We start from the raw sequence: 27782 nt of genomic DNA on the forward strand, positions 1-27782 counted from the left end.
TATCATTGCATTTTATATTAGGAAATAGTAGCCTGTCACGGTGAAACCACGACTTCAGGAGAGCTAAGCACTATCCCAAGTAAATGGAAGCCCTTTGAAGTCAAGGGCTTATGTGCAGGTGGATTTTCATTTCTTTTCAGCTCCTACAGTGGTTACCCATGTGCATGCATACACTACACAACCACTTGAGACAACCCTGTGAACCATGTGATTTGGAGTCTAATGAAAGCTTATTTGCAGGGACAATGAGTTTTGCTTAACTTTCTTTCTCCAAGATACCTGGAAACCCTGATCATCCATATCTATATTCTGTATACTCCCAACTCCTCTTTCCCAATCATTTAAAAAAAATTTCCTAGTCCTATTTTCATTTCTACTTAATTTTACATATCCCATAAACTACAAATCTTTGTAAAAATGAGGTAGAGTATAAATATGAATGTACACATGCCCCTAAAATCAGCAATGCCCCGCAGAACAGCTTGCACATAGAAGCACATTTTTTAAAAGAATGAATTATGTTGAATTGAACTAACCTGATTTGCTTCTTTTTTTCTTTCACCTTTTTTATTGGTGCATTTTAGTTGTACATAATGATGGGATTTGTTGTTACATATTTGTACATGCACATAATATAATAATACAATTTGGTCAATATCATTCCCCTTTCCACTCCTCCCCTCCTCTTACTACCTCTGACTTTCTTTTATATCCTCGAAAATAAGAAGGATAACATGCCATCAGCCCTTTTCAGTAGGTTTGATTGTCCTGTCTTTGTTAGATCCCTGATTTGGGTTTGGTCATAAGAGTTAACTGTCTTTCTTTTCACAACTCAATCTGCAAAAGGGTGGGGCTCCTGGGATGTTGGAAAGTTTTGAAGAGTGTGAATCATATTGCTGAAGGCAGAACTTTGGGTACTATTTATTTGAAGGCAGAAGATGCTATCATTTGCAGCAGAATGAACTGAGCGTCAGTCAGAAAAAGTTCCTGTTTACAGAAACAGAGCCAAGAGAAAGGATGAGCACTGCTGGAAAAGTAAGAAAAATGTTCCTGTATCTCATTATGGTGGGCTAACGGTGTGGGCTTGGCTTTTAGAACTTTCGAATCCAGTAAACTAATTAAACATTTGGGGATATTTCTTGAGGAATGACGTGCCTCTTGAGTAGGCATACTGGGGGAAATCCTAGGTAAACTGTTACAGACAGTGTCAATAAAATCGAGGTTAATTTTAAAACACATGTGGAAGGCTTTCCGGTAAAACACAGAGGAAAATAGAATACTGACTTTATTCATAATTTAACTCAGAATAACTGGACATTTCCTCTGTTAAGTAAAATATTTCTATGAGGAGAATTTGAGTAGACTTTAACTGCATTCACCTCAGTAGTTCAATAGAAGATGTGCATCTCCTTCTTGGGAACTGTTAGAAAAATGTCCTGCTGTTGACAATGAAAAATGCCAAATCAATGGAATGCAAAGTGAACAACAAACGTATCATGCTTTTAAGGTTTCTTAAGAATGTATATTCTCTTAGAAAGATATTCTCCAACTCTATCCATTTACCGGCAAATGCCATAATTTCAAAGCAAAATAAGCAAATCCAAAAAAACCAAAGGCCAAATGTTTTCTCTGATATGCAGATGCTAATTCACAAGGGGGTGCGTGGGTGGGGGCACTAGGGAAGAATAGAATTACTTTAGATAGGTAGAGGGGAGTGAAATTAGAGGAGGGGATATGGGGATAGGAAGGACAGTAGAATGAAACAGACATTATTACCTTATGTATATATATGACTGTATGAGCAATGTGATTCTACAACATGTACCATCAGAAAAATGAGAAATTATACCCCATCTATGTATGATATATCAAAGTGTCATGTATAACTAATTAAAACAAATAAAAAAATTTAAAAAGAAAATAAATATGTAGAATTTATGAGAAAATGAAAAAGATACAAAACCACAAAAAAGAACGTATTTTCTATCAAAACATAAGCATAAAAATTCTTTGTAAATAAGACTACATTGTAGAGTAAGTAGTATCCTTTTTAAAAACTAACAGCCAGAGTTGATAGTAACTTCAGAAATAACTTTAACATTTTATTTATCTTTTGCAAGTACATCTGTATAGTTTCTTGCTTTAAATGGGTACACAATTTCCTAAAGTGTCATGTGCCTTTAGTTGTTTTATTCTTATTTAAACAACTTTTCATTTAGCCAAACTTAAGGTTTTGGAAAAATAAAGATGGCATTTGAGGTCTGGATAATGTGATAAGGTAGGAGGCCCTATGATGTTAGAATTTGAAATAATTTTTCCCAGAATTGAACAGAACTGGAAGAGGGAGGGAGGGAGGAAGAGAGAGAGAGAGAGAGAGATTGATTCTAGTTTGGGTCAGAAATCCAGCAAAACTAGTAACTTGAAGAATTAATTTTTCATTACAGAAGCTAGACACTTTACCCATAGAAATCAATGAATCTTATGGTTGAAAGGAATCTTAAAAAAAAAAAAAAATTTGCAACTCCATTCAACCAATAAATGCTCAAGAACCAGCTCTGCTATCTCTATAAAGTGGGCATCTAGCCGCTGTCAGAACATTTCCAATGATAGAGAACTCAATGCCCTCCAAGCAGCACTTTCTAATTTTAGTTAATAATACAGTGTATAATACATGTGGCATAATAGCTATGTAATTTTGATATGGTGATACCCATGCAATAGTCTGATTTGCAGAAGGTTACATATTTTTCAAGTTACTTTAGGATTTCAGTATTGATCATGAAAGAAAATGTTCTTTTTTATATTGAGGATTACTGTTATTTCCTTTTTATATTTAAGTTATTTTTATTTTATAAAAAGTGAAAGATAATTTTCTGAGTTCACTAAGGCTGGAAAATCCAAATACCACAGACTGGATGGCTTAAGCAGCAGAAATTTGTTTTCTCATAAATCTGGAAACTCAAATTTTGAAAACTAGTGTCAATGAACTTGGTTTCTTCTGAGGCCTTTCTCCTTAACTTGTAGATGGACCTCTTCTTGCTATCTTCATATGGTCTTCCTTTGTGTCATCTCTTCTTATAAAGCCACCATCCTATTGGATTTGAGTTAACCTCATGACCTCATTTTAACTTAATTACATCTTGAAAGACCCTATCTCCAAATAGGTAATCACCCAGTCTGCGGTAGTTTGTCATATTCCGAGGTACTGAGGATTGGGGATTCTACATACTAATTTTGAGGAAACACAATTTAGCCTATACCAAGATCTTTCTAGAAAATTTGGATAATTAGAAAATATAAGGGTATAAAATAAAGCATAATCTTACATCCACAGACTACCATTTATTTTGTTTTTGCTTTGATTCCCTCATATATTTTTCTGTCCATGTTTTATGTGGCTGAACTCACACAGCATATAAGTATTTTTATCCTATTTTCCAACTTAACATTAGTATTTTTCCAATTTATTAAAAGTAACATAAACATTTTTGAAACATGTAAGACTGATTTCTAGATTTACTATAATTAATTTCATGTTCTATTTTTGTTTACAGATTTCTCTTTATGAATGGTGCTATGATGACCTCAACTATGTATTAAGGTTTGGGGGCATTTAGCACTTCCTTAAGGTAGATTTTAAAAATCAAATTATGTGGGAAAAGTGTCAAGACATTCATCAGTATCTTGACATACACTGTAAATTACCTTCCAGAGGGGTGGGCATAAATGAGGTTAACTTTTATCATCCTTATTGCAAAGTTGTATATTCTCATTAAGTAAAACATCATTAATGTTTTGGTGTGCAGAGAAATGGATCTCATTATTTTTATTTAAAAAACATACTTTTATGACTGAGGAAAGCAACACTTCACTATACATTAACTTGTTGTGTTTTCCTCCTTAAGTCCTTTACCTGGATCTCCTGGAGTTCGTGTATAGGAGGGAGGCCAGGAATGGGAAGACTAGTGGTCTTCATGCTTTCTTTAAAAATTTGATTAAACATTGTGGGTGTAAAGCAAGGTAACTTGTCATTTTGCTTTAAGGATTCTTCTAGGCTTACTTGTTTTCAATTTGGAAAGTTTACTTACTGTTTTTCAACACACAAATTTTTTTTCCTGAAGAGTTGCTGTTTCCTTTATGATTTTTCCCCATTATACTTTCTTTTTCTTAACAAAGCTTTTTATTTTTTAATTTTTGTGTGTTCTTTTTAGTTATACATGACAGTAGGATCTATTTTGATTTATTTATATTAGTATGGACTATATCTTATTCTAATTAGGATCCCACTCTTATGGATATACATGCTGTTGAGATTCACTGTGGTGTATTCATACATGTACATAAAAAAGTCATGTCAGATTCATTCCACTGTCTTTCCTATTCCTAACCTCTCCCTTCCCTTCATTCCCTCTTGTCTAATCCACTGAACTTCTATTCTCCCTCACCCCGCATCCTTTGTTGTGGCTTAGCATCCACATATCAAAGAGAACATTTGCTTTTGTTTTTTGGGGATTGGCTTATTTCATTGATCATGATAGTCTTCAGATCCATCCATTTACCAGAAAATGGCATAAAGCCATTCTTTTTTATGGATGAGTATTAATTGTGTATGTATACCACAAGTTCTTTATCCATTCATCTGTTGAAGGGCACCTAGGCTGGTTCTATAGCTTAGCAAGGGTGACTCATGCTGCTATAAATATTGATATGGGGAAAATCTATAGTATGCTGATTTTAAGACATTTGGATATATACTGAGGAGTGGGATAACTGAGTCAAATGATGGATCTATTCCTAGTTTTTTGAGGAATCTTCACACTGCTTTGCAGAGTGGTTGCACTAATCTGTAGTTCCACCAACAATGTATGAGTGTATCCTTTTCCCCACATCCTTGCCAACATTTGTTACTTGTATTCTTGATAATTGCCATTCTGACTGGAATGAGATGAAATGTCAGTGTAGTTTTAATTTGCATTTCTCTGATTGCTAGAGATGTTGAATATTTTTTCATATTTTTTTTTTTGGCCATTCATATTTTTTCTTCTGTGAAGTGTCTGTTCAATTCTTTTTCCCATTTATTGATTGGGTTCTTTCTTTTTTTTTTTTTTTTGGTGTTAAGTTTTTTTGAGTTCTTCATATATCCTGGAGATTAATGCTGTTTCTGAAATACAGGTGGTAGAGATTTTCCCCCCATCTGTAGGCTCTCTCTTTATGCTCTTGATTGTTTTCTTTGCTGTGAGGAAGTTTTTTTAGTTTGATACCATCCCATTTATTGATTCTTTTTTTTAAGAGAGAGAGAGAGAGAGAGAGAGAGAGAGAGAGAGAGAGAGAGAGAATTTTTAAATATTTATTTATTTTTTAGTTTTCAGCGGACACAACATCTTTGTTTGTATGTGGTGCTGAGGATTGAACCCAGACCACACGCATGCCAGGCGAGCGCACTACCGCTTGAGCCACATCCCCAGCCCCCCATTTATTGATTCTTGATTTTACTTCTTGTGCTTTAGGAGTCTTGTTGAGGAAGTCTTTCCTCAGACGACATGATGGAGAGTTGGGCCTACATTTTCTTCTCATTGATGCAGGGTTTCTGGTCTAATGACTAAGTCTTTGACTCATTTTGAATTGAGTTGTGTGCAGGGTGAGAGATAGGGGTTAAATTTCATTCTGGTACATATGGATTTCCAGTTTTCCCAGAATCATTTATTGAAGAGGCTATCTTTTCTCTAATGTATGTTTATGGTGCCTTTGTCTAGTATGAGATAACTGTATTTGTGTGAGTTTGTCTCTATGTCTTCTATTCATGCCTGTTTTGATGCCAATACCATGCTGTTTTTGTTGCTATATCTCTGTAGTATATTTTGAGATCTGGTATTGTGAGTCTTAGTGTTTCTCACTAAGGATTGCTTTGTGTGTTATAGGCCTCTTATTTTTCCAAATAAATTTCATGTCTACCTTTTCTATTTCTATGAAGAATGTCACTGGAATTTTGATGGGAATTGCATTGAATCTGTATAGTGCTTTTGGTAGTATGGCCACTGACAATATTAATTCTGCTTATCCAAGTACATGGGAGATTGTTACATTTTTCTAAGGTCTTCTTCAATTTCTCTGTTAGTGTTCTGTAGTTTTCATTGTGGATATCTTTCACCTCTTTTGTTAGATTGATTCCCAAGTTTTGTTTGTTTTATTTTTGAGGCTATTTTGAATGGAATGGGTTTCCTGATTTCTCTTTGAGCTGATTTATCATTGGTGTATAGGGATGCATTTGATTTATGGGTGTTAGTTTTGTATCCTGCTACTGCCCAGAATTCATTTATGAGTTCTAGAAGTTTTCTGGGCCTTCTAAATGTAGGATCATTCCCTGTCATTCTTAAACATAAAAATTCCTCCATGTTCTTTATTATTAATGTTTACTTCTTCACTGATTGATAAAAAATTTGATTTTAAAAATAAATCTTAACTAAGAATCCATCTGGACTCAGTTTGATAATGTTGTGTGAGGCTTCTAAATTCAATGTTGGCACAAACTACACTGTGACTCTTAACAGTTTCCTTAGCAAGGCAGAGGGTGAATATTAAATTGAAACATTGATGGCTTTCAGTTACCCATCTGTCCCCAGCCTATAATTTCTTACAATTAATCTCTTTTCAAAAGCACCATTTGCCTACCTAAGGAATACTCTAGGAGTGTTATTTGACCTGTACAAAATATGTACAGGTCAAATAACAAAATATGAGATAACTCATTTTGCATCAGAACTGTGGGAATCCAGCTAGGGCAGGGGGTCTCAGGAGACAAATGGATGGTGTTGCAAAAGGCATGCGGTGAAAGGCGGTGGAGAAACAACACAGATAAAAAGTGAAGGTGCTGAATCCCAATCTTTACTTGTAAAGTTGATCATATATACTTTTCATTTTGGCAGGCTCACAGTAATTTGTGGTTACAAAACAGGAATCATTCAAAAAATTCAAAGAAACAAAATATTACGTAGCTACAATTACATAAGAAGAATGTATCTTGGCTTATGCATAAGCAAGCATTTTTACTTTCAGTTCGCGTTTTGCTTTGAGCTGCTTCTGCTTAGTTAGCTTTTAATAATAGTTAGAAATGTCCCAGACTATTGGCCGATACCTTGACTATTCTTTCTTGACTGACTGACTAGATTCGGCACCACGGTTATGGTAAGTGGTTAACTTGAAAAGAGAGGCTACTAATTTTAATCAAACAAGTGTAAGAGCAACAAACCATTGTGCACAGGAACAAGAACAAGTTGCCCAGTACTAAGCACTAATCTGTCTTCTTAACATTAATTCTTCTTCTCTAGATTTTAATTTAATTTCTCAAAAACTTCCTTGACAGGAATACAGGGAGTTTTTCATTAGACATTAACAATTTACGTTCCACAGCTGAATCATTGCATTTAGAGCAAGCAGATCCATTCTTTAGAAGTAGTTGCATTAATTGGGAAAGTCATGTTTTTTCCTTCATACTTAATGGTCATATGAGAAGTCACAACTATACTTATTAAAGGAGTACAAAAACAAACCACCCCATTCCCAGAAACATACTGCGCTCCTCCAGAGGATGGACGCCTTGCACCATCCACCTCAGTAGGGCCTTGCCTTTGCCTGAGTTAGGGGAGGGGCACAGCATTTCCCCCATTTTTATTTTTTAATTTGAGGTGTTCGACTTGGACGGAGATGCTTTTGATTGACTTCCAGACAAGTCTGAAGAGGACTGGAAGAATGAGACAAATAAGAACAATGAATAAAAAGCCAAAACCAATATTAATCATATATGACCACCAAGTACTATTGGAAATAGTTTTTTTTGTACATTATTGTATAAATCTGCAGCAAAATCAGCTGTAGAGTCAGTAGATAAATAAGCCTTACTTATATCTTTTACTTGTTATTGTAAATCTTGTATATTGGGGCCTATTTCAGTTTTATTCCAAATCCCTAATAAATGAGTTTGTACTTGATTCCATCCATATTTAGTTTGCTTATATTTTAAGGGAGTAACACAGATCCATTTGAAATTAGCATGACATTTGGTTGTCATTTGAGTTTTTATATTTTGAATCTGGTTTCCTACATATAATAAAGCTTCCTCTAAGGCATTAATTTGGGTCTCCAATTTCTTATCTATTTTTTCTTGAATAGCTGATGCTAATGAAACATTATGAGATAAATTATTAACATGATGAGAAGTATGAATTTCTTTAACTAAATCTGTAGTAGATAAAGCTAAAGTAGCAATAATTCCTATTAATGCTGTAATTCCTAAAATTAATGCTGCAACAAATCGCTTAGGTCTAATTATTTCATTAAGTTTCTTAAGAATTTGTGACCCTTCATCATCATACCAATCATCATTAAGAAGGACAGGAATCATTACATAGGAAGGCTGATGTGTAATTAAATATTTTATAGGCATCCTAGACAAATTTGTGAGAAGATGGGAGACTCTCTTTTTTTTCCTCTCTCTCTCTCATAAAAATTTGATAATATTGATAAACCATTTAATTGGATAACTCTAGCAAAACCAGTTAACTAACTGAAGGCCAATCACTGAGTATTTCCCACTTCTCAAGATAAGAATCTCTAACTTGCCTAAAGATTAAGACCTACTAGTGAAATCTCAGCCTGGTACAAAAAAGTTTACAAGGACTCAGATGACATCATCCAGGAATGTAGTCACAGTGCCTGTACTTCCTGATGTTCACAGTTCCCTTTACCTCTTATATGTCGATTCTCTAGATTCTTCACCATTGCGATGTGATTATATGCAGCAATTAAACACTGGTTTAAAATCTTGTGGATAAATCTGCAGCATTTTATTTTATTGATATGCTTTTTGTGAATAAAGAATGCATTGACAACAGTTTTATTAATTAGTGCATTTACAATTGTAACAAAAGAAACCTGTTTATTGGAATATTATGTAAAAAAAATGGGTTGGAAGAAGTGCACCTCAGATCTAGTCCAACCCTGTACCTCATGTGCTATGTGACAATGGATCAACGATCATTTTATCTTTCTGGGCTGCATTTCCCATACCATAAATAAAGATATCCACAAATAATCTATAAGGCTTAAAATTCTGGCGTTTGATGAAAAACATCTGAGCAAATTAGAATATTGCATTCAATCTTCTGCGTGTGTATACACACACACACGTGCACGCGCGCACACACACACATATATAAAATTTAGGGAATCTGTGTTTATAAAAACATAATTAGGAAGGATTATAACATTCGCCAATTTTTTAGGTTATTAAGTGCAAAGCTGCTGTGCTATGGGAACTGAATCAACCCTTCTCCACTGAGGAAATAGAAGTTGCCCCACCAAAGGCTAAAGAAGTTCGCATTAAGGTAAGAAAGAACCTCAGACCATATAAGCCTGTAATTTTATCACACTTATATTGAGAAAATTATTGTTGGGAGATTAGAGTATTAAATAGAGAGATGTTTGCCAAGTTTTCAGTCTTAATTCTCCCACTGGTTCTTGTATATTGTTAAAGTAATCGTTGCCCTACTGTGAAATTAAAAGTTTATTACCAATTAATAAAACGACAGTGCTAATCGATTTGATCTATTAAAGTTTTCATTTGTATTGATTAAAAAATGATTAGTAGTCATGACTAATGATTTCTTTAAAAATCTTCTGGGAGTCAAATTGTATGGAGGTAAATTCTCACATAAAATGAGGAACTCATTTGTGCCTGGGAAATGACAGCTTCCTGGGGTGTTCCCCCAGTCCTGTAGACAGAGTCTGACTTGTGGTTTGGACACCTGTGACTGAATAGGCATTGCTGCCGATCTCTCTGACCCTCTTCCATCATTTGAATACTGCAGTTACAGTAAAATTTTGTTCCTCATTTGTCTTTTTATACACCATTCCCTCTACTTTTTATTAAGAGAGTCCTAGGAGGACTTACTATAAAAATCACCTGATGTGAGTTACATGTGAGTTACAATTACAATCTCTTCAAGAGCCAGTTTAATATTAACCAACTGTAAAATGACCAGTTTACAGTTTTCTGGTTGGTAATTTTTTTTTAACACAGATTTTGGCCACAGGAATCTGTCGCACAGATGACCATGTGAAAAAAGGAGCAATTGTTTCTAAATTTCCAGTAATTGTGGGACATGAAGCAACTGGAGTCGTGGAGAGCATTGGAGAAGGAGTCACTACAGTGAAACCAGGTATGCAGATGTCAATCCCAACTTTGCATTAAGTAGGCTTCTATTAAAGAAATAGCACACACTAGGAATTAAAGTCTTAACCCACTTTAGGGAGACAAAAGGACACAAGGAGAATGGATTGGACTAAGTAATGCTAAATTTGGCAAAATCTCAAATTTTAGCATGCAAATTTCATGGTGCTTATAATACTTTTAAGAAACTGTTATATGTAGGATGGGCTTGATGCACTTTTTTATTTCACATTTTAATATTGATGAACAACACCTTATGTTTTTCCTCTAGGTGACAAAGTCATCCCTCTCTTTGTGCCACAATGTAGAGAATGTAATGCTTGCCGTAACCCAGAGGGCAATCTTTGCATCAGGATCGAGTAGGTTTCGGTCATTCTTATCCTAATGTCATGTAAGTTGTTTCCTGTGCTAATTTTTTAATTGAATGAGCTAATATGTGCTTTTGATTTATCAAATAGTATTACTGGCCGTGGAGTACTGGCCGATGGCACTACCAGATTTATGTGCAAGGGTAAACCAGTCTATCACTTCATGAACACCAGTACATTTACTGAATACACAGTGGTGGATGAATCTTCCATTGCCAAGATTGATGCTGCAGCTCCTGCTGAGAAAGTCTGTCTAATTGGTTGTGGATTTTCCACTGGCTATGGGGCTGCTATTAAGACCGGCAAGGTAAGAAGCAGCGTAAACTCGTTTCTTCCACTTTTCGTTACTTACTTACCTCATTTATTCCTCCCTTGGGATCCTAAAGATATTTGAAAATAAACAGACAAGCAAAAGATGCTGAAAACATGTTGCATGTTTTCAAGGCTATTTCTATATAATACCATGTCAATTGGGGGGGAGAAAGAAACAGACTGGGAATTTTATTTCCAAATAAATGGAAACAAAATTTCTAGATTTACTTTTTGGTTCCTTTGCATCTTCTTTTGGTTCAATTTCTAAAATTTAGATTTGCATCTAAAATTAATCTGTTTTTTAAAGTATATTAGTATTGATTATTAGTTTGCTAGAGCTGCTATAACAAAGTGCTATAGACTGGGTAGCTTGAACAACAAAAATTTATTGTCTCACAGTTCTGGAACCAGGGGTCCATAATTAAAATGTTGGCAGGGCTGGCTCCTTCTGAGGGCTGCAAGGGGATGATATAATACAGGCCTTTCCTATTGACCTGCAGATAGATGAACATCATCTTCCTGTGTCTCTTCACATCATCTTCCCTATATGTGTGTCTTCATATCCAAATTTCCTTATTTTATAAGGACACCAGACATACTGGATTAGGGCTACATAAGTCAGTTTTATGTTGCTATTACAAAATACTCATAAAGAGTAAAATCATTCTAACAATGGATAATTACTGAATTAGGGGTGTATAAGTCATTTTTATGTTATTACAAATTATTAGTAAAGAGTAAAATACTGCTAAAAATTCAATAAATCCCCATACTGTGGTGTTCTCATTCAATTCCAAAGTCTTTAAAAGTTATGAATGTATTAGTTGATTCCAAATTTATATTTCAAACCATCTCAGAGCCTCAGAACTTTTTATCCAACTCCCTGTTTTCACCATGTAGACATCTCACAGATATCTCAAACTATGTACAAAACTAAGTTCTTAATTTTGCCTTCTACCTGCCCATCAAATATATTTGCTCCCTCTCTCCATTACCTGACATCCAGTTCAACTATATGTCCCATTGACTGTACCTATGAGTTATATGTTAAATCTCACCATTCTCTTTAACTCAGTCCCATCATCACAACTGAACCGGATAGATGTAACATATTCCATACTATTTTCTTCCTTGCTCTTCTTGACCATCTCTGATAATTCTTTATTTACAAGACAGAGTAATTGTTGTACAAGATTATTTTGACTGTCTGGAATAATTGATCACTCAGTCCTTGTGACTGGCTCCTTAGCATCACTCTCAGTTTAAAGATCACCTGCTTTCTCAAAGAAGTTCTTTTGTTTGTCCTCCGTCTACTCCATCTAAGTAGCAACCCCTTCTAATTATTCAAGAAAGAGTGATTGTTTCATTAATATTGTGTGTCCCGAATCTGAAGCTGTCACTGTATCTTCAGTCTTCTCCATTAAACTCTAAGCCCTAGAGGACATCTACAAACTCTGCTTTATTTACTCCAATGTTTAGCCAGAAGTCTTGTCATTGACACAGCTTAATAAACATTAATTGAAGAAAAAGATGTATAGATGAACTAAAGAAAGGAATATCCAAATTTGTGGAAGAACAAAAAGATGAGTGGGCTTGTGGCAAATAATATATCTGGATGTCAAGGTAGACATATTTATTCCTAACAGGGGTTCAAGACAGGTCTGCAGTTCAGAATGTATAGTATTATCATGAATACACACCAGTAGCGTGTTTGTTACCATTTCCCTCTAGATTTTCTAGGCAAAACCTTGGAGATGGAACTTTCCTTTCCAAGGTCTCCTTCAGATTTTCCACTAAGAATTTTCTGCCAATATAGATGTAAAAGAAGGGACACTCAATATAGCTTTAATTCACTCTTTGTAATTTTTCTTATTGTACTTGATATGTTGATACCATACGAATACTTCAGAGTTATGCTGTTTACCAAGAAATTTGCTATTTTCAGATCTTTTTTTCTGGTACTTGTATTTTAAGACAAATAACATAAATAAACCCAAATTTTTGTGTTTGCCTGTATGAAAATAAGCCAAATTCACTATAAGGGCATAATAGCAGACCCTCAAATGCCCCTCAGTTTCAATGATTCACAATAAGGTTTCAATAACTCAGACAAGTTATTATGTTCTTGATCATCATTTATTGCAATGAAAGAGTATAGATTAAAATTAGCAAAGGAAAAAGACATAGGGTATACTTCCAGTGAAACCAGCCACATGCTTCTGAGAATCTCTTCCAAGGGAATTACAAGGACAGTGCTTAATTCTCCCAGTAATGGTGTGGAACAATGCATGTGTTGCCAACAAGGAAAGCTCACCTGTGTGCAGGGTCTTTATTGGGAGCCAGTCACGTAGATATGCAGCACCCATGTGACCAACCTCAGCACTCATACCGTAGCCCACCCCCAAAAGGTCAGCTTAATAGCCCAAAGCAAAATATAGGAATTGATTATAAATCACACTGTTAACATTAACTGTAAGTCTTGACCCAAGGTCTCAGTTATACGCTCTTATCAGGCAGAATATTTCAAAGACTCAAAAGTTCTCTTCCAAGAGCTGATCAAGGGCCAGTCCTGAAGACCTTTGACTTCAGTGTTTTTAACTGGGGAACACTAAGAGATCAGATCCATGAAATAAAACAATAGTGAAAAGTAGAGCCTTACTATATTTTAAAATAATAAAATCATTTTAAATGACCTATAATTACTTCAGACTAAGGCCTTCTTTCACAGTATTGATAATGTAGATAATTCATTATACATGTTATTATTTAGTTCCTATTCCTCAGAAAAGAAAGGTTAGGAAAGGGGGACAATCTATTTGAGGGGAAATGTCTGGAAGTTAACAGAAATTGGGGCCATGATTCGTTAAAAGACTCAGAGGCAGAATGATAGGAGAATCAAAAAACTAGCACTTAACAAATAAGCAACTAAACACAGGGAGAAGTCTTCAGTGGTTCCATTTTTTAGTTGTTAGGAAGATATTCCTCAGACTCTCCATAGCCTAGGGCTTCCAGGGATTCAACCGGGCAGGCGAAAGAGGTCCCAGAGACAGAGCTAGATCATAAGATTCATACCTAATTCTAGAGCCTGAAATTCAACCACTATCAAAAATTCCCTCTTAAATGTAAACAGTAGAACTAACTGATAAATGGGAGAAAAAGCAAAGAGTGTGCTGTTGAGTTTCTGGCATAAGAATGCTGATCACCCATAATTATTGTGTTGTGGTCTATTTGACTCTTGAACTTGAGGAGAGTTTGTTTTATGAACGTTGCAGCACCATTATTTGTCATGTACAGCCATAGGAATGAGAAGTTGTGCTCCACTTGTGCATAATGTGTTAAAGTGCATTCTACTGTCATGTATAACTAACTAGAAAAAAATAAAAAGTATATAGAATTTTTTATCCAACCAAAAAAAAAAAAAAACAACAAAAGAATGCTGATCACCAGGAATCAAACAGTAATGCAAACAGATGAATCAATGATGGAATGATACTTGAGAGAACAATTATCTAGATTCAAAATCTCCAACTCAAGAGCTGAACTGAGGCATTAGGATGCCATTGCCAAAATTAAAAATCATGGAAGGTGGGTGCACAGACCTGTGCAATTTTCTGTGGACTCTCTGCTTACAGGTACAGACATTTCAATGCATATTCTTATATATATCATGTGGATTGCTTCTTTAGGTACTTCCTGCAAGGGAGGACAGAGCCAGAGTACCTGGAGGTTTGAAAACATGCCCAGCTCTCCCATATACCTTTGCATTTAAGAAAATGAAAAAATAACTATCCTAATAAAGATCACACCCTTTCCATGGGCTCTCTTGTGTTCAGGCCCCCTCCTGGCTACTTAATGTAAAATTGGAATAGGGTTCTTCTGGCAGGAAAATAACTTTGGACTGGACATTTTTTTTTTTTTTTTTTTTTAGCATTAGGGATTTAACCCAGGCTTGTTCTATCTCTGAGCTAGATTCCCAGCCCTATTTTATTTTATTTTGAGACAGGTTCTCACTAAGTTGCCCAGGCAGGTCTCAACTTTATAATTCTCTGTCTTCAGTTTTCTGAGTTGCTTTGATTACAGGATTATAGATGTGTGCTACTGCATCCAGCTTTTATGTCTGGGAGTGGGTACTGGAGATTTTACCCAGGGATGCTCTACCACTGAGGTATACTCCCAGCCCATTTAAATTTTTTTTTTTTTATTTTGAGGTAGGGTCTCACTAAGTTGCCTAGGCTGTCCTGCAACTTGAAATCCTTCTGCCTCAGCCTCCCAAGTCACTGGGATTGTAAGTAGAGTGCCTCTGCACCCATCTTGAAACCTTTTTTAGTAGCATAGGATTGGGTTAAAATGCCAAAATTGATTTAATTACATTTCCTTTTTGAAACTACATGTGGATCAGATCTAATTGCAACATGGAGGTTGGACTTTACTGAAAAACCAAATTATTCACAAATTACTCAGAGTCATGTTTATTCAGAAAATATTAATCATAATGAATTTAAAACAAATTTAACATGATTTGAGAAGAGATAATAGAGGGCTTGGTGTTTGTCAATCATGCTGTAAGGGTGAGGAGGCACAGGAGGCTGAGGGTGAGGCCAAGAAGCCTGCGGAAGTTTCCATAGGGAAGGCTGCATGAGGAAACCATTTAGAAAGGGTTTCCATTTATCTAAGGAACAATGTTTTTGTTTTGGCAAATTCTCCTTTTCTCAGGCCTTCTATTGTTTCTATTCTCTCTGTGGCTTTATCATCGTGATGATTCATCCAGTCCTAGAGAACATCATAGCAATCCTCTGAATTTAATACTGGGGATACTTTGCGGCTCTCACCTTTAACATTTACAGGAGGCTTTCTCTCCCACAGGTCACCCCTGGTTCTACTTGTGCTGTCTTTGGCTTAGGAGGAGTTGGTCTGTCGGTCATCATGGGCTGCAAGTCAGCTGGTGCCTCCAGGATCATTGGGATTGACCTTAACAAAGACAAATTTGAGAAGGCCTTGGCTTTAGGAGCCACTGAGTGTATTAGTCCCAAGGACTTTACCAAGCCCATCAGTGAGGTGCTGTCGGAAATGACAGGCGACACTGTGAAGTACACTTTTGAAGTTATCGGGCATCTTGAAACCATGGTAAGAGTCAAGATTCAGGAAGCTACAAAATACCAAGCATTAGATTTGCACAAGTTAAAACCCATTTTCCATAGCTTTACTAACAACCAATTATGGAAATATATGTTACTCAGGTAACCACACAGCAGGTTTACCTAAAAAGTCAAAATCTCAAAGATTGGTTCTACTTGATCAAAGTTAGGTATCACATCATACCACTCTCTTGCCACTTGAGGGCAAGGTAATCGACCCATCAACATAGATTTTTCAAGTGTTATCTTCCATGTATGTGTGGGATTCTTGGCAAAGGTGATTCCATCTCTGGAATTTTATTTAGCAATCCGAGTATCACAAGGTTACTTCTTGAAGAGAGATACGAGAAACTTCAGGGAAAAGGGACTGTTCTAAACGCTGCCATCTCTTCCCCCAAATCCATGATCTATCATCTTCTCATTCTTTTCACCTGAGCTTTGTTTTCCTTTGTCTAAATACCTTTAGAATATCTTCCTTCAGTATTCTAAAACATGCCTCCTCTGTGGCAGCCAGCAGCACCAGACTCCATTTAGATCTGAAATCCAGAGCTTCTGGAATGAGAAATCCCTGACCTGGGGTAGGTTAGGGAGGCCTAGAAAATGAAACTAAGCCACTTTCGAGTATGCAGTATATTTTCTTTAAGGCTTTTGGTGATTTAGGGATAAGTAGCCTTTAACTTACTATTATTGCCATATCGTTTTTCTAATAACACTTAGGAAATTCCATAGCAACAAATAGTACTCTAGGTGTGGTGTGTTCACCAGGCAATATGCAATACTGGACATATTATTAGGTTCTACTGATTTGCAGGTGGTGCTTTGAGAAACATTGGTCTCTGAAAAATACCAACAATTGTTACAATCTAGCAAGAACTACAACATGCTATTAATAAATAATAGAATTGGTAAATGACCAGAAAATATGAGGCTAGACTCAGATATTGCCAGAGAGAGAGAGAGAGAGAGAGAGAGAGAGAGAGAGAGACTTTACTTTGTTCACATTTTCATATTAAACTTAAAAAAAACATACTAATTGACTAATTCAATTTCATTAAGTGCAAATGACTTCTTAAGGCTTATCTGAAGTGGTGATGTTAGTATGAAAACATCACAAGGATTTCCCACGTTTTCAGTTTATGGTACACTAAAAACTTCCTGGATATGACCACATTAATTACTGCCTTATGCTTCAAAATGAAAATGTGTGTAGGAGTTTAATTAAGGACTTAAGTTACATTGAGAATTTTAAAAGCAAGCAGAAAATGAAAGGCCTGTGGGCCTAATTTAATTTCATGACTTGGAAACTGAGCTAATTACCAGAATGATGAGAGTTAGTTTATAGGTCATTTCTGATCCCATGAAATATTATAAGAGAACTAAGAAGCAGACCATCTCCCTCATTCTCCATTCAGGTCGATGCCCTGGCATCCTGCCATGTGAACTATGGGACCAGTGTGGTGGTAGGTGCTCCTCCATCAGCCAAGATGCTCAGCTTTGACCCGATGCTGCTCTTCACTGGGCGCACATGGAAGGGGTGCGTCTTTGGAGGTGAGGACAGTAGAGCCTCTGGACAGGGCATGATGGCTTTCCCTCTGTTGGTTGGCAAGTGAGAGAAGCCTGCTATGTCATCACATTGTCCTTACAAATCTTCCTTCTAAGGATGAGTATGAAATGATCTAAAATGGAACTGTGACCAAAACACACAAAAGATGATTATCCAGTCCTCTCCTTGACTTAGGGCTAATAATGGTGGGCATAATTTTGTTTTGTTTTATTTTATTTTTTTGTTTTGGGTCGACACAATATCTTTATTTATTTTTATGTGGTGCTGAGGATGGAACCCAGTGCCTCACGCATGCCAGGCCAGCCCACTACCACTTGAGCCACATCCCCAGCCCCACACATCTTTAATATTAGCATGTGCAAGTCGAGTTCCCCAAAGGCCTGAATAAAAGGCACCAAGTGGCTCTGTTGGAATGACTTATGTGATAGTTAGTTCTGATGTAACTTTTTATTCTCCAAAGACACAGAATGTGTGTGAAAAACAGAATTTAGTAAATTCACAATAACATCAGTAAAAGTTCTGAATCCCAAACCAAAATAAACAAACAAAAAGGAATTGTTGCATTCTTTAGGGACAGTGCAGATTCATACCAGAATGAGAAAGCCATGAAGAAAGGACCAGAGCTGCCCCCCGCTCGGTTGGTGACACAGTGAATCCTGTTATTCCTCTCCTCCTTGGGGTCTCAGTTTTCAGTGTCTTACGTTTAGAATTTTGCCAGGTGCTTTGGATGCACTTCCAATATTACATACAGCCTCATACAGCTTAAGTGAATAATAACTATTCAAGAACTTGTTAAGAACATAAAAAGAAAAAAATGATTATTCTTCAATTAGAAGTACATAATTTATTGAAAAATGCAAATACAAGTATTAAGGAAAAAATTTCAAAACAAATGTATTAGAAGCCATGAAGCTGGAGTAAATGTAGTTAGCAAGGAGAAAAGGTCTGAGAACCAAGCCCTGGGGCACAGGAGAGTGAGAGGTCGGTGAAATGTGGGGGATTCAGAAGAGTTCTTGTTTTCTAGTGAAGTGGGAGAACTATGATGGCAATTAGAAACCAAGTGAATGGAGGGAGAAGAAGGGAGCCCCCAACTCCAACAAATCCACCTCATAGTCCATCTAAATCCAGGACTCAGAGCTGACTACTGTGTCACAGTGGAGACCAAGCATGACCTTGACAGAGCTGCTTTACTTGTGTGCTGGGGAAAAGAGCCTGATCAAAGTGGGCTCGTGAGAGAATGAAAGGAACTGGAACCAGAAACAGGATGTGGGAAACAGCTCTTTCTGTGGTTTATTGGCAATGGGAGTAAGATATGGGGCAGCTGGGAGGATGTACAGGGATTATGAAAGGTGTTTTAGCCTTTGATTCTTAAGATGGGAGAAAAACACCTCATTTATATGCTGTTGGGAATGTTCCAATGTGGGGGCAGGTAGCAAAGCAGGAGAGAGGAGGCATAAATATAAAACAATAAAAGATAATTTAGTGAAGTTTAAAGAGAAGATTATGTGCTTACTTACAGGTTGGAAAAGCAGAGACGATGTACCCAAACTAGTGACTGATTTCCTGGCAAAGAAATTTGACCTCGACCAGCTGATAAGCCATGTTTTACCATTTAAAAACATCAATGAAGGATTTGAACTGCTCTATTCAGGGAAAAGGTATCTATTTTTTATGCTAATCTAAATATTCTCTGAACTTTTTTTTTAACACCAGATTGATTTCACCACGGTTCTTTCATTTTATCATAAAGCTGTTAGGTTATTCAAGTAATACCACACAATTCCCTTCCTTTACAGTTTTCAAAGTGATTTTTCAAATGTGCTTTCTTTGGATCCTTGTAGATCAAATATTATTATTCCAGTTTTTAGTTGACAAAACTCAAGTCCTGAGAGGCAAACAAATAACATATCCAGCCTGAGAGCAGTGCCAGGATGCAAACTCATTGCAAAGCCTTTGTTCTGTTCACCATGTGCCAAACTTCTCTGGCAGGGCTTGGCAAGCTCCAGGTAAACGTGGGTATTCTCAAAGTGGTTTCTCTTGTAGCTTCTGAGGGTTGGGAAATAGTAAAGGTGGAATACAAAGAATTCACACAAATTTCAAGTGCATTTGCCTATGATTAGCTGGATAAGCAACTAAAGAGCCTCTCTGTGAGATATCATTCATTGGGTTCATAAATATTTTTTGAGCATCTGTGATGTGCCAAGGACTTGGATTTCATTAGTAAAAGGAAATGTACATTAATTTGAGATCGAAATTTTCACCAATTTTTCCCAAGTGCTTTTTCAATGTTGTGTCTTGTTTCTACATCTGGTATAGTCTACAAGACTATGATATTATGAGCACACATGTGAATTATTTTTAAACAAGTAAACCATGGACCTCTGTCAGAAAAACTATCAGTACCCAATACACCTGTATTCAGATAAACTTACAGATTATAATAATTACTATTGTTATTAAAATTATTTTATTTTTATTATATTGTTTATTGCAATATTATATTACATATTAACATATTCTATTATAGTATTTATTTTATTGTTGACTAAAATTATTAAAAATAATTACTATTGTTTTCCAAAGAAACAGATCCTGCTTTCAGAAATTTTGCTTCTAATGTCACCCTAATTCGGTGACTCCTAGAATAAGATATATTCCATGCTTGTATAACTAGATCAAAATGGATTCTGTGGTTATATATAACTAAAAAGAACCAATAAAAAAGAAAATAACCCACTTACATTTGTAAGCCCACACTCTTTAATTTCCATCTACTTCCTGCATACCTCTACTTGAATGTCCCATTCACCTCATTTTCACCCCCAAAGAATTCTTTCATAGCATACCTTATTTCAGCAAAATAATGTCACTTATTCTGCTTTCACAGACTAGAAGCTATAGCATCATGTCTGACTTCTCTTCTACTTCTCCTGCCATGAACAAACCATTGTGAAGCCCTGAGGTGCAGCCCCTCATTTCTTCTCCAGCATGGCTCCCTCTTTACTGCCAACCTTCGTAGCCTTAGCTCAGTCTGATCATGGCTCATATGAACATGTTAACACAGTGGCTTAATAATAGGTCTGCTGTTTTCTATGTTTTCCCATATTCATCAGTCCTTCACTAAGGTGCTAAGTTTAGGTTGCACCAAAATGTAAATGCCTGAGCACCGCTTTGAAAGCCTTCATTACTGAGTCAAAGACTATTTTCATTTATTAATTCTTCTAATCTTTTAATAACTAAGAATTTATCACCCATTTTTTGTAGTCTTTGAACTAAGTCCTAGGGATAAAGTAGGAAAATAAGTTTTGTCTACTTTTACAATCTCTTGAACATCCAGAAGTCTAAGCACCTGGGATTGTCTTTCCTTTTCTCCCATCCTCAGCCCTAATTGTGCTCTCTTCAGCCTGAAAGCCCCTATCCTCTAGTCAACTTATTGCAATGACCTGAAAGCCCCTATCCTCTAGTCAACTTATTGCAATGACCTGAAAGCCCCTATCCTCTAGTCAACTTATTGCAATGACACTAATGCTTCCAGAATCAGCTCACAGACCTTTATCAGAGTTTATCAGAGGTGCACAGAAAGAAAAATAATTGACGAGGACCTCAAGCCCAGTTGGTTTTCCAATAATAGGATTTACTTGAATTTTCTATAACAGGAAGGACAATTGTGTAAACTACTCTTGTTTAAAAAAAATTTAAACAAATCACTAAAAATTCTCATTTTACATTTCAGCATTCGAACTGTCCTGACATTTTGAGATCCTAAGTGACAAGAGCCCTGTGTTTTAAGATGGTGACCACCTGGAGCTCTCCTTCTTACAAATCTCTCCTCTGAGATTATGGATGTGTCTCAAAATACAAGAGAAGTAGAAGATTTCACATAGAATCTTTATAAAGGTTGACAACTTTCATAAAGATTTAGTTTCTGAGCGTGTGGGAGTTACCAGGAGATTTTCCAAAGCTGTAATTTTATATTTTAAAAAACATATATTTGCTAAAATTAAGCTCATTTAAAGTTGTGTTCCAAGGATAGGTTTTTGTTGCTGTTGTTGTTGTAAAGATTACTTCGATGTCAAAGTTAAACAGCGGATATAATAGAAAACTTAAGTAAAGTTTTGGGTAAATTGTAAAAGGTATTTAGGTTTGTAAAAGAGTTTTAAAAGCAAGTAAAACTTGTATGTAACTGACTTGCTATATATATGGGTTTTTTGTAGAGGCTAAATAGGCATCAAAGATACATTACTGTTTGTTTTGTGTTTCCCTTGTAAAACCTTATAACTGTTGCCTGTTAATGTTTTGCAGAAATAATACTTCTAACAGAACAACCTGAACTAATTTGTGACAATAAGTCATCACCTACAGGACAGACAGGACATAATCCTGGCTTCCAGTACTAATATTGACCCCAATTAAATGAAAAGGATAACTGTAAAATTACAGATATTGAAGTTATAACCTGTTATTCCCACTTTAAGACTGATAAAACTGGTCTTCTGGGTAATTAAATCCAAAAACTTGTAGACCAAAGTCAAGGACATAAAAGGGCCAAGGAAAAAATCAGCCAACATTTTAGCCCTTGCCCTCTAAAGTCAGCCACGGTCCAGAGAATGAGAGGACCTCTCTAAAGTCCCTGCAACTCCAGAGAGTCACCCAATCTGCCAGAGAGATTGAGAGGACACTAGAGATCAGGAAGCCAACTGCAAAGAGGAGGGTCATTGGAGAGGGAAATGTCCCTGAAGCTTCTAAGAGAAGCCACATATGGCCAGCAAGACACTGACCTATCCTGGCAGATGGCACCACTGGTAGAGGATCCTAGAAGCTTCACACACATCCAAGAATTGATCCCTGAGCAATTTCAGCTGACTCTTAAAGGTAGATAGGAACAAGGTCAGTTTTGACCAACTTGGTCTTAAACACCTGGCAGAAGGGTATAGCTAAAACACAGTACTACATGAACATATAAAAGGAATAATTTTTTAAATATAACTTAAGATATACACTTGTGCAGCCGTATCTAAAGCAAGTAAAGCTGGAGGCTAGAAAGGAAGGGTTTTTGTGGAAGAGTGCCTAATAAAAATGGTCACAAAGGATTCTAGAGTCACAGGTTTGTCCTGAGTCAATTTGAGCCTGATCTCAAACCTACAAAATCTTCCTAACTTCCTACATAAAGTAACTTGATCTGTTTTTCACTGATATGATTATGAGTTACTATCTTTGTGGTTTTCAGAGACTGGGTGAAATAATAATTGTTTTTGTGTTAATTGTTTACAAAAAAAGTAATGCTTTCCTATCTTGTTTATTGTCTCAGCATAATTCCTGCTCTATATAACCTTGTCCAGTTACTCATCAACTGCTACTATGGACCTCTGGACTGCCCTGGTACTGGATACCATTAATTGTCCATGCCCAACCTGATAAAGAACAAGGACTTTGGGTCACTTCCCCCAACTTTGCCCTCTCAGCAGGGAGAAGCTTGGAGCTGTTGCCACCCATTTTCCATGGACATGGAATGTAGAAATTGACAGTGTGGAAACGCAACAGTGGTCCACTTTATGCTTTGAATATAGCTCTGCTACTGTGGCTTATTTTTAAAACGACATGTTTCTTTCTCTTCCTCTCTCCCTGCTTCTCCCTAATCTCTCCTTCTCCCTAATTTCAGGGGAAACAGGATTACCTTTCCTCCCCAACCTAGGCAGAATTGTCTGTCTACAGGAATCAAGTAATTCCGACTTTAGGAATGGCACCAGAAAATCTCAGAAATGACTATTGCTCAAATTCACAAGTGAATTACAACTTCAGACAGAGAACACATGGAATGTAGCCTTTGAATCACCTCTTTAAAAGTCCCCTGTTCCTGCTGATGGGCAGAATCACAGCCTCTGGGACAGGAGTCCCTGTGCTTCTCCTTTGCTAGTAAAGCAATAAAACTTCTTTTTCCTTTTTCTCACTCACACATTTGTGTGATGAATTTGTGTGATGAAATAATGATGTTTTTTCAAAAAGTTTTAATCAACTGCTATGACTTAAAGCAGATACAGCATACAATGGTATAGTAAGTCTATTTCCTAAAGTAATATTCATTGAACACTTTGTAACTATTCTTCTCTGGATTTGAATATAAATTTTTTAAACACCTGTTATAAATTAACTTAAAGTATGTTGTGAAATGAGCTCATTACACTGTACACATTATTTGATTAGATTAAGAAATTGTGAGAATTTAGGGAAAAGTAGAATTTTAAGTGATTAACTTTTAGAATTATCAGCATATAACTTGGTGAAACTGGAAAAGTATAACCTAAGGGCATATGAGGCTATTAATGTCTTATAAAATATATATATTTTATAATATCACTTAAACAGAGCACAGGATGGAGTAACTTACAATATTTATCATAATATTCATTTTAATAAAGTAGAATTATAAGTCTTTAAGTCTCTATTTACTTAGAGATGACTTCATTTAGCAAAAAGTGTTTTCAGTTTGCTACAACTGCACTGACATCTATATTATCTTTCCTCTACTGTGAATGAACAAGAACTTTACTTAGAATTTAAGTGAATGGTTTAATTAAAAATAATTTTTACTTGGATTGACAAGTGCACATTTGAAAAAAATAGATATGGCCTTTTAACTTCACTAGTATTTTATGTTTCAATGCAAGTTTTGGCAAAGAACCATATAATCCCATAACTGCCTGGCATGGATCAAGTTAAGTACTATTCATCCAGCAAGGCTGTTTAAAAAGTAAACTTTCCTATTTGAAAAAAAGTGCAAATATTGAAGATAGTAGATTACAGTTTCAGGTGAGAACAGGAGATGGTGGCTTGATGGATGTGGCCTGAGTATGATCCTAGTTCCACCTCTAACTGAAATCCTGAGCACCTGTTTCCTGAGGTTCTTTATAGCTCCAATTCTCAAAGGCTCTAACTAGAATGAGGGCTTGAAATAATCATAAACTTGGTTTCTCTTCATTTTGAAGACTGAGGAGTATCTATTTAGAAACAAAAGGTTTTAAAACACTTTCAATTCAGTGCTTCAAAATAAAGGATTTATTTAGTGCATTAGACTGGAAAATGGGAATCAAAGAAATAGCTCTCCCCAGGAAGACACAAGAGAGTCAGCCTGGTCAAGGACTTAAATCCCTCAGGGAAAAAAAAAAAAAAAAAACAAGAGTGGCCTTGGTTCCAGGACTTTGAACCTAGTACTAAGCCCTGCCTGCTTATAAGATGTATGGTACAGCAGAATCTTAATCCTGATTTGGGCTGTTCCTTTAAATGATTGAATCATAGGAATATTTCATCTGAATCATTTGCTCTAATTGTAGTAAGGTAAAAAGAAGATGCTGAATTACTCCCCAACAGTGAGCCACTACATTGGAGGCTCAATGAACCATGGTTGCCAGACTGAGGACTTGAATAGAGGAGGGCAGAAGTGTTCCTTTGGTGTCAGTACATTTCCCATGGTGCTATGGGAATAGTAAGAGACCCTAAAAGCAAAATTACATGATGATTTCTTGAAGTCTCCTCGCCCCACTTAGGAGACATCTAAAACAAAGTCTCTTCACTCTTTTACCAAGATTATTTTTCTCCTTTTCAAAATTTGCAAAATGGAAATGTCACCAAATCTCCATCTCTAGCGCTTTGCTCTAAGAATAGCTTGCCATGTTGACCTCAACTCTATAGGTACAATCCTCAGTTATTGTCAACAAGCATCTAGGTGTTCATGGAGACTCAAAACTGACATGACCAAAACTAAGCCCCTCTTCCCCTCCAAGGTTAATCTGCTTCCTGAGTTCTCTAATTGTGGCCCCACCTACACACTCAACATGAAAACTTGGAAAGCATTGTGCAGGAGTCTCCAAGTTAATAAATCATCAAGGCCTCCTGGTAGTACCTCCTAATTAGGGAATGTGATGGTCCCTTTTCCTCTTCTTGTAAGTGATAGACCCAACCTGATTTTTAAAATTGGGAGCCATCTCGCCACAAAGCCATGAAAGGATAATTTTGGCTTTACTATAAATTACTGCAAATTCTGAACCTGCTTGGAATGTCTGCCCGTGCCTTGAACTCACCCATGCCTGGCTCTCTGACCAGATAGCAGCCCTCTCTGAAACTTTAGTGACGCCTCACAAATCTTGGCCTTCCCTGGCCAGATAAGGACCCTCTCTGAGGCTCTAATGACCTTCATAAATTCTGATGTTGGGGCCAGCAAAAATGTAAACTACCATTTGCGTTATGCTCCTCAGAGTTTTGTTATCTGTAACCCCCCTTTGTATAACTTTCTGGGCTATAAAGCTGGGCTGCAGGAAAGCTGGGGCTGCTGTCTTGTTCCTGCGGTTTTGGGTGATAGAGGCAGCCCAGCCGGTCGAAATAATAAGCTTGCTTTAATTTGATTTTAATTGGAGTCAGTGGTCTTTTCTTGCATCCTGGTCTAACAGTAAGCATGATCTGGCTCATTCCTTCATCTTTTGCCCAGATTTCTACAACTATCTAATGCACACTCCTGCCTATTGTGAAATGACTTTGGATTAGCTCATCCAAATTCTCTCTTTGTATTTAAAAATACAAAAAGCCATTTTGAGAGCAAAGGAGGAAGAAGCACTAACATCTTTCCACCACATTCTTTCACCTCAAGCCTCAGAATAGGTCCTGGATGTATAGGGCGGAGAGGAGATAAGGGGATCTGTCCATTGTGAATCAGCTCTGTGTGTGCTCTGATGAATTCTTGCTCATGTGGAAGAGAAACAGGCCACCAACTGAAAAGAGTAAGGGCAATGCCAAGCACAGGTGTGCTCAACGGCCAGGCTTCAGATCCTATCTCTACCCTCTCCTTCTATTAGAGCAGAAACTCACCCTATTTCTCCCTTACATAGGAGACTTATTTTTCATTCATTTATTTACCTCTTAAAACCAGAGCAGAGCATTCAGGCTCTAAAACCATGGAATTAACTGCTTTAACCTTCATCAGAGACAAGTTTAATAGTACTGGGGAATCATGACATTCTTTGATTTACTGAGTTGTTAAAAATAAGTTTACTCAGTATTTACCAGAAACAGTCTATGTGATTAATTTTCACTATTCTTTTAAAAATTGTCAATACTTAAAGGTAAATTGTGCTAACCTCTTGTCTTTTTCCAAGGTAATTTCTAAGAGAACTTTAGGAAATTCCCTATACATTGCCCCTTACTCCCTCAGATATAGCTTCCCAACAGTCCCCATAGAGAAGTGTCTGAAGGGCAAATCTGACTATGCCTCTTCTTTGCTTAACAATCATTCACTTTACCTCCAGGATTATAACAGCCGTCAGAATCCCTTGTGCTGGGCTGATGACCTCCTTTCCCCTGCACTATGTACCTATCACACTTAGGCAACGCTTCAATTCACTGCACCAACCATGCTGGGATTTTTTTTCCAGCACTCTCTTTCTATTTCTCTTCCTAGAATATTCTCCCACCCTCCCCCTTGTATTAACAAATACATGCTAACCTTTTAGGACACAGATTAGTCTTCACTTTTCTAATACCTTCCTCTGATCTCAATGACTCCCTGTTCTCTCTAACCTGGGTATAATTGTGTCATGCTGTGTTCCCTGTCATGTTTTAATTTTCTATCTATATGTTTGTTCCTTCACGGATCTATTCATCTATCACCAGATGCTGGCAGATAGACTAACAAGAATAGAAGTCCATTAGTGTTTCTGAAATAAATGTATAAATGAAAGACTTAAGCCCATCAGGATTGGTTTCCTCTGCAGAACTTCGATAAGGCCTGAAGGTGGCAGTATCTAGCCAACTCGCCACCCCACCGCAAAAAAAAAAAAAAAAGGAAAAAAAAAAATCAATGAGTAAGTTCAAAATACTGCTCCCTTTCACATGTCCCTTGGGACAATTTTCCAGAATCATATTTATCTTTTTCAGTAGATTTCAAGAAAATGAAGGCACTGTAGAAAATTTTGTGCTTGATGGTGAAGGATATGCAAAATGACAACCCCCAAGACAAGGAAATAACAAATCCCAAAACTGTCTGACCCCAAGGAGGAGGATCCAGGAGGAAGGTAATCCTTAATTCTCTCCCAGTCAATCCTTTCCCAGTAACAATGAGAAAAAATCAAACATTCACCCCTTCTATGTTCAATCCCCAGCATCTCCACCAAAAGCAAACTTTCATCCCTCTC

The 27782-nt window shown here is 36.6% G+C and overlaps 2 protein-coding genes across 4 annotated transcripts in view; one reads left to right on the forward strand and one right to left on the reverse strand.

The window, feature by feature from the left end:
* Window positions 1-27782, reverse strand: part of CUNH4orf17 (chromosome unknown C4orf17 homolog) — a 114021-nt gene that overhangs the window by 45752 nt on the left and 40487 nt on the right. The window contains exon 2 of one of the 3 annotated variants that reach the window (XM_046458758.2): window positions 15735-15873. The exons of 1 other annotated variant lie outside the window; for it this stretch is intronic. The gene's annotated coding sequence lies outside the window, so the exon portion shown is untranslated. Of the gene's footprint in view, window positions 1-15734; window positions 19132-27782 lie in introns of those variants that run through there. One more of the 3 variants, XM_058583834.1, reaches the window with a different exon arrangement.
* Adh7 (alcohol dehydrogenase 7 (class IV), mu or sigma polypeptide) lies at window positions 912-27389 on the forward strand. Its single transcript, XM_046458760.2, has 9 exons — window positions 912-1035; window positions 9279-9380; window positions 10076-10214; window positions 10497-10584; window positions 10684-10900; window positions 15769-16029; window positions 17453-17588; window positions 19124-19262; window positions 21338-27389. Exons 1-9 carry the CDS (start codon window positions 1018-1020, stop codon window positions 21360-21362), a joined length of 1125 nt encoding a protein of 374 aa, XP_046314716.1. The 5' UTR covers window positions 912-1017; the 3' UTR covers window positions 21363-27389.

The sequence above is a fragment of the Marmota monax genome, unplaced genomic scaffold (genome assembly GCF_021218885.2).
Source record: "Marmota monax isolate L192 unplaced genomic scaffold, Marmota_monax_Labrador192_F-V1.1 WCK01_AAM20220418_F8-fsc00002, whole genome shotgun sequence".
In the NCBI taxonomy this organism is placed as follows: Eukaryota; Metazoa; Chordata; class Mammalia; order Rodentia; family Sciuridae; genus Marmota; species Marmota monax.